The sequence below is a fragment of the Cupressus sempervirens genome, chromosome 6 (genome assembly GCF_028749045.1).
Source record: "Cupressus sempervirens isolate cs-2001-9-10 chromosome 6, ASM2874904v1, whole genome shotgun sequence".
Classification (NCBI taxonomy): Eukaryota; Viridiplantae; Streptophyta; class Pinopsida; order Cupressales; family Cupressaceae; genus Cupressus; species Cupressus sempervirens.
In genome coordinates this window covers 678,699,276-678,713,652 of record NC_143123.1, presented here as the reverse complement: position 1 = coordinate 678,713,652, position 14,377 = coordinate 678,699,276, and the positions used below count along the sequence as shown (strand labels likewise).

The window sequence follows — 14,377 nt, the reverse complement described above, 5'->3', positions numbered from 1 at the left end:
TATAATATATATTTGTACTATAGTTTATCCAACTAAAGCTACCAATCATTAACACTCCCTCTTAGCTAGGGAGGATAAACAAGATTCATACACAATATGAATAACATATTACCTCAACGTAAAAAATGGTTTCTGGAATTTCAACTCATTTGACTTCCTAGTTTATTGAGTGCAACTCATTTGGCAAATGTCAACTCATTTGACTTTCTAGTTTCTTGAATATCAACTCATTTGATATTTGAGTGTCAACTCATTTGACATTTGGATGAAGTTGTTATAAGATCGTCACCTTACAATAACTTCTGCAAATACAAGTGATAATCATTTGGAAGTCATCACTTCCTCATGATGTGCACAGGGGATAGGCCCATATAGTTATAAACAATATTCATAAATTGCAATCCTCTTAACTGTTTACAATTTATTACTCATTAGAGAATCCTTCTCAACATGATCTAGTCCCTTTGAGTCAATACATCCGAGCTCACTGAAGTTTGGTGAAACCATATCCTCTATCTGCTCCCTCTCCTTCAAGATTGCCTCTTAATGAAATGTCAGGTTCCCTCTAAATCTCAATCTCCCTTTTCCTTAATGTTTATCATAGTATCTTGCTGAAGCAACATTAATTACAATTTTGTTGGAGGTACTTGTATCTACGATGCCCAACCCATCAACATCCACACATTGCTTCAATATTTCAAAATGAATGGCTCATGCATTCAAATGACAGTAACTAAATCCACGAAGATTGGCCTTGCTAAGTATAGTCTAACATATTGACTTGAGAAAAGATACTTGGCATCATTAAGATGATAAATCATTTTTTTCTACACAACACGTCTTTACTTGCTAGTCTTCAATATCAACATGTTCCATTTGTCTCGGTGGGAATTGATGATAACTTCCAAGTGTTCGACATCAATTCCTTGAGCAATCTCTTGGTTTTTTGGCTGAGACACTCCCAGTGTGGTGTACACTAGTCTTCTTCATCGCTCCTTTTCTTATTTATTTCTTGTTGACTTATCTTTTGATTTCTCCACAATATGTAAAGCATAAGTGGGCAGATCATTCTTGGGTCAGTAACAGTCTCTAAATTAACATGCAATACTCCCTCATAAAAATTTAACATCTGATAAAGATTTAGACTAGGTAGCGAATATATCGCACAGAAGAATCGATATGCATGACTATTTGTAATTGCTCAATATTTCGAGTTTTAAAGCCAATGAGAACAATACAAAATGAAAGTCATTTAAAAGATATGCATTAGATCACGATAACCAAAATGAAGAAGTTTAAGAGTTATTTCTATTTACAGATCAGAGAGCTGATTGTTTTCTCATGGTGCATTAAAGCAAAATGAATTCTTAAAAGAAAATATATACAAACACAATGAGCCCGCTTTCTTGACAAGTCGCATAGCCCATGGGTTCTACCATATTCAATCAGATTATCTTAAGCCAAAGGAGTGGATATCAATTATCTTGATATAAGCATTCCTATGATGACTCCTTCAAAATGATGATCTGACTTAGGATTTAAAATTAAGTCTTACTTGGAGTACATTTACAGCCAACTAGGCTCCGATACCACGTTGTTTTCTTAGGATCGCTGCAAATGTAATAGCACTGCCATAATGTTTGGTATGTGCTTTCCATATGGCAGCCATCTCTCTAATATAGGATGAAGTATGGATAGACATGTCCCTTCACGGGACATGCCTATTCATTAGAATTTAATTAATATAATGACAAGTAAATATCTCATATATTTCATACATTAATATATATTATATCTCACACTTATATATATAATATAGATATTTGCACTATAGTTTATCCAACTAAAGCTATTAATAGATGGATGGTTTTTGAACTTCAAAGACTGATTTCCTATGGATGATGTTAAAATTCTAACCAAGATAATCCTATAGGTTTGACAGTACAGACCGTACCTTCTCTTATTGATAATATATCCAATGATTGGCACTTTATATATATATATATATATCTCCTATAGGTGCCAAGTTAGGAACGTTTATGTCCCTTAAGGGACATAACCTTTAGAAAGGATATATAAGTAGGTTGTAAATGCAGATTATAGGACACACAATACACAGCAGTCTGCTCTTATATGCATCTTACTTCTAGCAAATACTAAGTCTGAGATATTCTAATTTTCAGATTGATAATAAGAGAATTGGATCTGCATTCAAGATAAGTTATAACTTCACTTAGAAGACCATTCTCAGCCATTCAAAACTGAACTAAAAGTCTGATCCAAAGAAAAAAGAATTAGTAGAATCTTTACATGGTATCAGAGACAAGTTATTAAATCCAGGGCTCTGCAAATTCAGTCATCAGACTTTATATATACTTATTAATTTTCTCCTATCTTCAATGGCATACACAATCAGACCCGAGGATAGATTTGATGGAAAAGAACACTTTGAAGCCTGGAAATTGAAAGATCCCTGATGGATGCCCTTGCTGATCTGCTGTAGTTTTTAAATTAATAAACTATATTTTCCTGTGATTTCTTTGATGGTCTTTGAGAATAGACAGAAGTTGCAGAAGGTTTTGTTTTTGTTTTGTGTTTTTTGATAGTTTTCACAATAGTAATGAATAATGAACAATAAACATGAAAGGAGACTGAAAATAAATCAGAGCATAGAGCCAAATCAGAATTGCTATAAATTGCATCAGGTAGATTTCTGATTTATAAAGCCAAATAATAAATCCAATGCAGTTCCAAGGAGCTCACATCCAACAATGATGCCAAACTGGATGGTGAATAATGAACATAAATCAAGGATACATCTGAGGCTGAATACAAGCATTCCCTATATTCCACGTGGGTTGTACCTGCTGCAAATGGCAGCCCTAAGACTGCAAGGATCACGTCCCATCTGAAAGAATCAATCTGCAATGCCGAAACCATAAATCTGCAACCTGAATCCACAATAAAGAATGGCGTACTCTATCCCTGATAGCAACACACACTGTCTGAAGAATCCAATGCCAATAACTACTAAGGGCTACGTCCTAGCCAATCCAGAACCTGGGGTTTGCATCCCAGATGAAGAATTGCTCTCTCAAAGCCAATTCACAAAAACAAGTTTTTCAATATGCAAAAGATGATCTTAGAATGAAGCTTCCATCTCCTTATAACCCCCTCTCAATTGCAAATCGAACCCTAAGTGTCTCCAAGTGGCATTGTGTAGTGAAAGTGTTATAATTTCTTATTTTAAAGTGGTCATGTTACTAGAAAATGACCTTTTTTCTCATAGGTAGAATTTCATTCATTGAAATGCCCTGAGACCAAAGAGAAAGATTTAGAGAATTTCGAGACCTTTCCAACGAGCTATCACACCATAGGATGCGTATCCAGATGAGGCCAAAAAATCCCTTATTACTCCAAAATGGCTAAAACTTAACCTTATTTAATTATTAAACGCTAATTTAGGAAATATTAAAAATATAACCCAAATAGCCACAAAATGCCCAACTGACATCACAAACCATAAAATCATCCTATCACCTGTCTGTAATTGAAGTCGGAAATCAAGGATTCACTGGCAGTCTCATCCCTAAAATCTAGGGATGATCCTAAAATTTAGGAAACAAGCCCTATCCCTTTGAAACTGAACCCAAAGAGTAATCTCATGGAGACCTAACCCTGGGTAAGATCATACCTCCTAAAAAGTAGGAACTACCTCCTAAAAACAAGGAACGTCTCCCAACTGATCAATAACTGCCAAAACATCAAGTCCCCAACATTGAATAACCATATTGGGTCTCTATCCAACCCTGTCAGCCTACAAGACCCCATAATTAGTTGACTCACATGTCTCTGCTAGACTGAGCTAGAGTGGGGACATGACAGAAATTCAGAATCTTAATGATTCTTGAATGATTCTAGTTGAATCTTAATGGAAATTCAGAATCTTAATGATTCCAGTTGAACCTCACAAATCCATATGGAATAATGGAAATAGAAAAACTATACAAATCATCTTAGATGGAGTTAAAAATGATAAACCTATGCTTACAAAACATCAAACTGCCTTTGATATGATGAATACATTACGAAATGCTTATGAAATAAACAATGCAACCAGGGTTCTTGCACTAAAAAGGCAACTGAATCACATTCAGATAAAGAAAGGAGAATCGATAAGTTCTTATTTCTTAAGAGTTTCCGGCATTAGAGATGAATTATCAAGCATAGGAACCATCATTAACGACACAGAATTAATGCTTATGGCTATAGATGGATTGCCAGATTCATGGGAAACATTTGCACAAGGAATAAGTGCCAAAGATCAGCTTCTGGACTTTAATAGACTCAAGAATGATTGTCTTCAAGAGGAATCTAAAAAACTAAAGAAAGGAGGGAAACCAAAAGTAGAAGATGAAGAGCTTCACGTTCTTAATGCAAACTCCTATAAGGGCAAGAAGAAGTATTTCAAAAAGAAAAAGGGAAATCAAAAGAATGGAAAGCCCAAGAAAGATTTATCTAAAATAAAGTGTTTCAAATGTAAAAGGACACTATAGATCTAATTGTTTTGAAAATTCCAAACAACAAGCAAATTGTACAAATGTCATTAGAGAATATACTTATGATCCTGAAAACCGTGTTTTGTATTCCTCTCTATCAAATGAAATTTCAAATAAAGCATGGATAATTGATAGTGGATCTTCTAGACATATAACGAGATACAAAGAAACTCTAGATTCTTTATCAGAAAAGGTTAACGGTGAAGTTATCATTGGTGATAACTCAGCACACTCTGTTGAAGGAATTGGAAATTGTACTTTGAAACTAAAATCAGGAAATACTCTTCTTCTTAAAGGTGTACTTTATGTACTAGGGATTAAAAGAAACCTAATCTCAATTACAGCACTTGAAGATGATGGACACAATGTTGCATTCATAGATGGCAAAGTATTAACTTGGGCTAAGAACTCTTCCATCAAGAAAGAAAAGTTAATTGGTCAAAGAAAGGGATATTTGTATAAATTGAATACAGAATCTAGTCGATCCATTCAAGCCCTAGTTCATGAAGCTGAAGATACAAACGAAATATGGTACAGAAGATTAGGGCATCTAAATTTTAAAACCTTATCAACTATGGAAAAGATGTTTACTAGATTACCCAAATTAAATAAAGATCACCCTAGTATTTTCAAAGGGTGTGCTCTAGGTAAAAACACCAAAAGTCCCTTTCATGATAGTACCAGGAAAACAAATAATGTACTACAATTAATTCATTCAGATTTATGTGAACCTATGTCCGTTCCTTCTCTTGGAGGATTCTGTTATTATATCTTGTTCATAGATGACTTCTCTAGGAAAACATGGATTTATTTCTTAAAATGCAAGGAATTAGAAGAAATCCTACAAAGATATAAAGAATTCAAAGGATTAACTGAAATCTTTTCAGGACATAAAATTAAAACCCTTAGAACAGATAATGGAGGAGAATATACCTCAGACTTGTTTAAAAGGTTTTGTAAAGAATTAGGAATCAAAAGGGAGTACACTGTTCTTTATAACCTAGAACAAAATGGGGTAGCTGAAAGAAAGAATAGGACAATTATAGAAGCTGCTAGGGCTATGATTTTTTACCAAAATCTAGAATACTATCTTTGGGCAGAAGCCTCTTGTACTATTGTATTTATTCAAAACAAAAGCTCTCACTCCTATCTTAAAGATGAAACCCTTGAAGAAGTATTTACTAAAGTAAAACTCAATATAAGTCATCTTAGAATTTTTGGATGTCCTGTATATATTCATGTTCCAAAAGAAAAGAGAACCAAGTTAGAACCCTCTGGGAGGAAAGGTATCTTTGTAGGGTATAGTGACACTTCTAAAGCATATAGAATTTTCATACCTAGATAGAAAACTATTGAACTTAGCAGAGATGTAATCTTTAAGGAAGATCTTGCATTCAAAAGAGCCATAAGTTCTGATGAACCTTCTCTTTTATCGAGTTTTGAAAGAAATAGTGAATCTAGATCCCAGAGGGAGAACTTAGAAAAGATCGAAGATGAAATTCAAAATGTGTACCTTGAAGAAAATTCAAAGAAAAGACCACTTTGGGCCATAAAAATAGTTGAAGCAGCTCAAGACTTTATTGCACCTTCAGGAACAGTCAGAGAAAGTAAAAGTCCTAAAAGATTCTCCAGTTATACAACAAATATGAGTGATTTATCCAAAACAGAGCCAACCAATCCTTCTAATGCTATTAAACATTCAGCCTGCAAAGAAGCTATGACAGAAGAATACCAATCAATAATGAAAAATGATGTTTGGGAAATTGTTCCAAGACCTAAAGGAAAATCTGTTGTTTCTTTCAAGTGGATATTTAAAATAAAGCATGCTGCTGACAGTAGTATTGAGTAATATAAAGCTAGATTTGTAGCCAAAGGATTTTCTTAGAAAGAAGGGATTGATTATGAAGAAACCTTTGCTTATGATGGAAGGTACATCAGATGGATGTAAAAACAACATTCCTAAATGGAAAGATTTCAGAAGAAGTCTATCTGGAGCAACCAAAAGGATTTGAAACCCATGATCCTAACGCATTTGTTTGCAAGCTCAAGAAAGCTCTCTATGGGCTTAAACAGGCTCCCAAGGCTTGGTATGAAAGGATTGATAAATATCTCATCGGCTTAGGATTCTCCAAGAATGAAGCCGATCCAAACTTATATTATAAAAGAAATAAAGATGATATGGTAATTTTGATATTGTATGTTGATGATTTATTAATCATAGGTGATGATCATCTTATAGATTAGTGCAAGAAAGATCTAACTAGAGAATTTGAGATGAAAGACTTGGGGCTTCTCAATTACTTTCTAGGATTAGAAGTACGATAGAATTCTGACAGCATCATACTTAATCAAGAAAAGTACACATCAAATATCTTGAAGAGATTTGGAATGTGGAATTGCAAGTCTATGTCTTCTCCAATGGAGACTAATTCACATAAACTTAAAGAAGTAGCTGCAGAATCACCTTCCATAGATTCTACTTTCTACAGATAGATGATTGGGTCCCTTGTGTACTTAGTAAATACAAGACCTGATATTTGCTATGCTGTTAATGCCTTAAGTCAGTTTATGTGTGAACCGAAAGAAATTCACCTAATTGTTGTTAAACACATTATGAGATACTTACAAGGCACTCTTAATTATGGACTCAAATATGAGAAAGTTGCTTTAGATTTGCATGGATTCATTGATTCAGATTGGGGTGGAAGTGTTAAAGACAGGAAAAGCACTTCAGGATGTTGTTTCAGCATAGGATCAGCTATGATATCTTGGATATGTAGAAAGCAGTCTTCAGTAGCTCAGAGCTCTACAGAAACTAAATAAATTGCAGCAGTAATGGCCTCTCGTGAAGCAGTCTGACTGAGGAAGTTACTTGTAGGATTATTTGGGCAAGCCATGAATCCTACGATTATTCATTGTGATAATCAGAGTTCCATCAAGCTCTCAATGAATCCAGTTTTCCATGACAGGTCCAAGCATATTGAAATTCCTTACCATTATGTAAGAGATATGGTAGACAGAAATTCTGTAAAATTGGAATACATTTGCACTGCAGATCAGACAGCAGACATACTCACCAAACCTCTATCTAGAGTGAAGATAGAAAGAACACTGCAGGAGGAGACTTGGTATAGTTGAGTTGTAATCCATTTGTACTCTCTTGATTATTAAAAAAATAATTTTATTTTGTCAGGCTATTGACCATTATGGGCTCCACCATTTGTAATCATCTGTATTCATTATTTTAAGAGGTGATGATCTCTAAAAATAATGAACACTCGTATAAAACATTATGAGAGGTGACGATCTCTTAGATAATGTGCTAAATAGTAAAGATCTACTGTAAGATCTAGATGAGTTCAAGATCATATTGTGATGTTGACATTACTATGTTCATGGGTCACAAATTGGATAGAGGAAGAATCTTAGTATTCTCCGAGTTTATCTTGTATTCTGGTAGATCTTAAAACTCAGGATCGTGTTGTGATATGGAAATACCAATTTCTATAAAATCATAACTTGGATAAATGAAGAGATCACTCTTCAGATTTATCCTGTATAATATCACTAGTGGTAGTGATTTGCCATATCATAGGTTTAAGTAATATGACTTTGTATCATGTGTTCTATGATACCACATAAGAGACAGACAGATATAGAGTATTAATTCTTGCTTATTCATATTTATTGATGATTGCTAGATATAATATCTCTCTATAGGATTATCAAGTTAAGAGGGAGCGTTAAAATTCTAACCAAGATAATCCTATAGGTTTGACAGTACAGACCGTACCTTCTCTTATTGATAATATATCCAATGATTGGCACTTAAAATATATATATCTCCCCTAGTTAGGAAGGGTTATGTCCCTTGAGGGACATACCCTTTAGAAAGGATATATAAGTAGGTTGTAAATGCAGATTATAGGACACACAATACACAGCAGTCTGCTCCTATATGCATCTTACTTCCAGAAAATACTAAGTCTGAGATATTCTAATTTTCAGATTGATAATAAGAGAATTGGATCTGCATTCAAGATAAGTTATAACTTCATCAAACAATCTGAATATTCATAATATTTAGAAGACCATTCTCAGCCATTCAAAACTGAACTAAAGTCTGATCCAAAGAACAAAGAATTAGCAGAATCTTTACAGATGAGAGAACTCTGGAGAAGGTACAAGATAGAATTACTCTAATGCACAAAGGCTAATTCAATGTTCATCTACAAGAAAGTACAAAGCTTGTCTTGGGGGCTGTCAGTAGCCTAAATATACATTTAGTATCTTGACCATGTTTACTATCATCTTGCTTGCAAGCTCATGCTGGGTATGACTTAAGGTTCAAGTTGATGAAGGGATTACAATACCCACCATACTTCTATCATGTTGTATGCTCTTGGCCACATTTCCACATATTATTTATAATTATACATTTGCATAGTCAATGTGATATCAAAGTGGCAATTTCTGAAACTGAGATATTTGTATGGACTGTGGAAATGCTTTTGCTGGATTTTTTCAGGAGAAAGCAACAACTTCTAGATTTTGTTCTCTAAAATGCCATTCAAAATAAAACTTAAGATCTCTTGAACAAGTGCTCGCAATTTAAAATTCAATTCATATATTGGGATTTAAGATCTTGGAGATTTATATTTTGTTATTGTGGAGACCAGATTATTTTCAAATAAATGTTACATCAGTAGTGTCTTGGACCCTATCCAATGATTGTGAAATACATGTATCTGTGTTGCATCCTGGTTCAATACATTCATTTTATTGACAACTCAGACAAGTGACGATTAGCTCCTCATTTACAGACTTTTTACTCTAATGAGTATTTTTCAGGCAAAATTTCTATTGCATGAAATATCATATGATACAGTTTTTTAATCAATGCCAGTTGTTGATCTTCTCCATTTCAGTTGACCAATGACAATCAGAAGTAAAATAAATAAAATTGAACAACAATTTGAATGTCTTTCTCACCGCAGGAGCAGCTTCCAATACTCCATCTTCTGTCAAAAATGTTACATGGATTAGACCATTCTCCTTTGCGAATGCTTTACCTAGCTGCAAGGAAGAACTGGTACTCGCATAAGAAAAAGTTTTTTGGCTGTCAAAAAAACAAATGGCAACTGTAGTTTTTTAAGACTTGCATTATTAAATTTCTGTATAAACATAAGTTTTGTGGATAAATAAATGTATGTGGAACAATGTACATGTTTCTACATGCAAACAAATTGCATCTGCTCAAGAAATTGTAAAACATACATTAGTATACCCTGTGGCAATTCGGAGTGGCCTTTCTGCAGTCCACTGAGGCATTGCTGCCAAATGATCCAACGTGGAGATGTTTTTATAAATCCCATCATCTGGTATCTGTAAAGAAAATGACACACACGTATCATAATGCACCTAAAAACTAAATCCCAAGACTAAAAGCATGTACATCTAAAGTAAAGAAAGTATGAAAAGCAACTTACTGCAAGTGACAAGCGAGATTGTCCAAACTCAAGAGCATCATGGACTAAAATCAAGTCTTCATTTCCCTGTACATCCCAAGTATTTAGAAAAATATTTAAATTTTTTTTCAAAGGTTACCTTTATGATTGGATATTTCCAATTCCATGCACTATTTTTCAGAGTTCAGACTATTAAGGAACAGAAAAGCAGAATTGTTCATATATTACAATGAAGCATTTCTCTTTTTCAAGTGGTATTTATAGCCACAATCCATGAACATAGCTCTAGTTTGATAAAACAAAATACAATCTGTGTAGTTTAGATATACCTTCAGATAAAATCCAATTTCTACATAAACCAAAACAAAAAGCTATCGTAATCAAAATGAAAGTGATTCACAAATAAAATTCCACCTTCCACACTTGACAACATCGTCAAATGTTTTCTCATGTAGTTCACAACATAAACCAACATAATTTTATCCATAAGAGAAGTCCGGTCTTCCATGAGTGTTCCAAAAGTTCACAACAGTCCTTTAAAGTCTCTCTGTAATCCTCTACGATCAATTTAATTAACTTACACTGGTAATAGTTAACTTTAACAAAAGATTACTTCAAATTGTCCATGAAAGAATCAAGGTATCAAGAGAAAAACATAAACTAGGAAAATATTAAGAAAGATACAGTCGCCAGCATCCATCAGCATAGAGGACTCTGTTAAGACACTTAATCAGGAGATGCCTCTGTGCCAATTTGAAATTGACGTCAGAAAGCAGTGCTGGTGGTAGGAGTGCACTGGAGGAAACAAGTTGCATTGAGGAATGCCTATAGACCTTTTGAAGTTTTAAAAACCCTGAGAAATAGAAAACTATTATGGGGTACTGCTTGAGCTTAAAATAATATTCTTCACCTAAACAGGACGTTCTTGTTACCATACCAAAAGATGCCATGATGAACCCTATTTTCCCAATCACAAATATTTATTGACAAGAAAATTGAAAAGTAAAGAAATATACCACCTGAAATAAGAAAACACAATTGATTTCTAGAGTAGGAAGGATTTTGGTTTCATACTCTGCAATACAATGGAGGTACTTGAACTCCATAACAGATTTTGCATGTTCAAATATAGAGGGCAGGCAGATTGTATGCCTCAAAACAATAATGTGGAAAAGTTAAACAATACCATCTTGCAATGTTCCCAAGTACGGAAGGGCTGAAAGTATGGCGAAGGTAAACTTTACAGTACCAATGGAGGGATCCGTACGGTGGAGGAGGGGAAGTACAGATTTAGGCATCCAAGATGTCCGTATGGTGCTAGGACAATGCACAAGGAGGGCCGTACGGTGTCTCCAGAAAGGCCGTACGGTGGGGATGTTATGTAGCAGTACGGTGAATTAGTTTTCAGGCCGTACGGTGGCTGTACAATGAAGCAACTTGTTGTACAGTAGGTGGAGGAGTACAATGTGGTGAAAAGGAGGGTATATGGCGTGAGGTTATGAGGGCCGTACGGTAGGACGTACAAAGTGAGGATGGAAGACAAGATGGATGTGTGGGAATGTCAGTGGAGGGAGAAGGTCGTATGGCCAAGGAAGAAGTAGTTTGGGAGAGAAAGGAAGTAGTACGGACATATATTTGAGCACACAGTGACAACACTCTTGTTCGAACACAAACACAAAGATTTTTATGGAAGCCAGATGCGATAAAAGAGACTCGAATACAGATAATTCCTTCAAGAAAATATATGTGTCAAAAGATGATGCTCCGATTTGCCAAATCCGAGTGAAGTATTACAGGTGATAGAATAGGGTGAGAGTTGAATCCCACCGAAATCGAGATGACCAAATAGGGAAGATCTTTCACTTCCAAAATGGTGAACAACAAGGAATCCCAACAGAAATTCGCAATATAGAGAAAATAATCCAAATTGCATACCTAAAGACTACCCCTAAGCCGTGCTTAAATACCCATCGGAGAAAACTTTCCGAGGGTGTACAAAGATAGCCGACGACAACACAAATTACGAAACAAAAATAAGAATGGGTCTAAGATACATAAAATCAATCGGCCTGTTACAATAGTTTGATAAATGATTTATTTTATATCGAGAACATTACAATCCTCCCATCCCAAATTTTGCTTGTCCTTAAGCAAATGTAATGTCGGGTGCTGGAGAATGTGCTCACCTTCCCACGTCGCATCGTCCAATGGCAAGTGCTTCCAACATACCAGATGTTCCTTCACTATGCGATTCCGTAGAGTCTTCTCATGTACTTCAATGATCTCGGCTGGTTCCAGTATGAGCTTTCCTTCTTCATTGAGCGGTGGAAGGTCTATGGCAACAGTGACGTTCTTCCCTACAGCCTTCTTCAGGCATGAAACATGGAAAATGTTATGAATATAGCTTCCCTCCGAAAGTTCCAGTTCATACGCGACTTCACCAACGCGACGAACTACACAATAGGGGCCATAAAATCATGGCTTCAATTTTTCCTTTCCCTTCAATGAAGATTGTCGGTATGGCTGGAGCCAGAGATAGACCAAATCCTCTACTTCGAAACTCCTCTCCATTTTGTGTCTGTCGGCGTACATCTTTTATTGATTTTGTGCCCATTGTAGGTTTTCCTTCAAACATCTTAATATGTACTATCCCTCCTGAAGCCAATCCCTTGCCCTTAGTGCGTGGTTGTCACCTAGAACTGTGTCGATGAAGAAGAGGGGTTCGTACCCGTACAGAGCTTTGAATGGTGCCATTCCGATGGACATGTGGTACGTGGTATTATAGCAATATTCCCCTAGATGTAACCATTTGACCCATGCTCATTGTTGGGCCGAGACATAGTTCCGAAAGTAACCTTCGAGCCATTTGTTCACAATCTCCATTTGTCTATCTATCTGCAGGTGGTAACTAGTACTTGGTGATAATTATGTCCCTACCATCCGAAATAATTCTGTCCAGAAGATACTGATGAATCGCCTATCCCAATCACTAACGATGTTTTGGGGTAACCCGTGCAAACGAAAGACTTCTCTAAAAAATAGATCGGCAACTTGTGTGGCCTGAAGGTTGAAGGGGATGGCAAAGAAATGTGCATACTTTGTCAATCTATCAACCACCACAAAAATACAATCCTTTCGATTCACCTTGGGAAGCCCTATTATGAAATCCATCGATATACTTTCCCACTTATGTTCTGGAATTGGTAGAGGTTGTAGCAGCTCGGTAGGTAGAGTATGTTCGGACTTATTCTGCTAGCAGACTGTACACTCTCTTAAATACTACAACATGTCCCCTTTAAGTCCTTTCCATGAAAACCTCTCCTGAAGACTTCTGTAAGTTTTGAGGAAACCTGAGTGTCCTGCTAGGGGTGAGTCATGCACTTCCTTCAAGATTTTCTACTTCAATTTGGATTCTGGCACCAAAAATATCCAATTTTTATAGTAGATGATGTCATCCACCACTCTATACCGATCATCTTGGGTGTGGCCATCCATTAGCTCATAGGCAAATGTGTTTTTCGAGTATTCAACTAACAGATGTGCCTTCCAATCAGCTGAAATCTAGTTTGGTGAGCAGATGGTGGGTTTCCAAGATAGGGCATTTGCCACCACATTGTTCTTCCCTTTCACATATTCAATGTCAAAATCAAAAGCTTGAACCTTGCTTACCCATTTTTGTTGCCTCTCGTTCAAGTCCCATTGCTCCAGAAAATATTTCAAACTATTGTAATCCATACGGACGACAAACTTGGCACCTACCAGATACTGCCGAAACTTGGTTAGTGCACGTACGATGGCCAACATCTCTTTGTTGTAGATGGAATATAGGCGTTCTATCTACATATGCTTCTTGCTCTCATAAGCTATGGGGTGTCTATCTTGCATCAGTACCGCGCCAATGCCTTCTCCAGACGCGTCACACTCCAAAATGAATGGTCGAGTGAAATCAGGTAATGCAAGTACAGGGCAAGTGCTCATTGCCTCTTTCAGCTTATCAAAAGTGAGTTGTGCCTTTTCATTCCATTGGAAAGAGCCCTTCCTTGTCAAATCCACTAAGGGTGCACTAAGCTGAGAGAATCCTTTAACAAACCTCTGGTAATAACTGCACAGCCCGAAAAATCCTCACAAATCCGTGAGTGATTTTGGGGGAGGCCAATCAAGGATAGCCTGAATCTTCTCCTGATGCACTTGAACTCTGCATTTACTGACAACATGCCCCAGGTACAATATTTTTGTCATACTGAATTCACACTTGGATCGCTTGGCCAAAAAAAACTGTTCCTCCATGATACTTAGGACTTCATTCAGATGCTTGAGGTGCTCCTCCCATGGCTTGCTATAAATAAGAAG

General features: G+C 36.0%; 1 protein-coding gene across 3 annotated transcripts in view; it reads right to left on the bottom strand.

Annotated features, from left to right (window-relative positions):
• LOC149554011 (ATP phosphoribosyltransferase, chloroplastic-like) overlaps positions 1-14,377 on the bottom strand; it is a 144,245-nt gene that overhangs the window by 16,054 nt on the left and 113,814 nt on the right. For all 3 annotated transcript variants that reach the window (XM_089789335.1, XM_089789336.1, XM_089789337.1), the window contains 3 exons: positions 10,049-10,114; positions 9,837-9,944; positions 9,552-9,635 (listed from right to left, as the gene is read on the bottom strand). In XM_089789335.1, the coding sequence (XP_089645461.1) occupies positions 9,552-9,635; positions 9,837-9,944; positions 10,049-10,114 (258 nt within the window). The remainder of the gene's footprint in view (positions 1-9,551; positions 9,636-9,836; positions 9,945-10,048; positions 10,115-14,377) is intronic.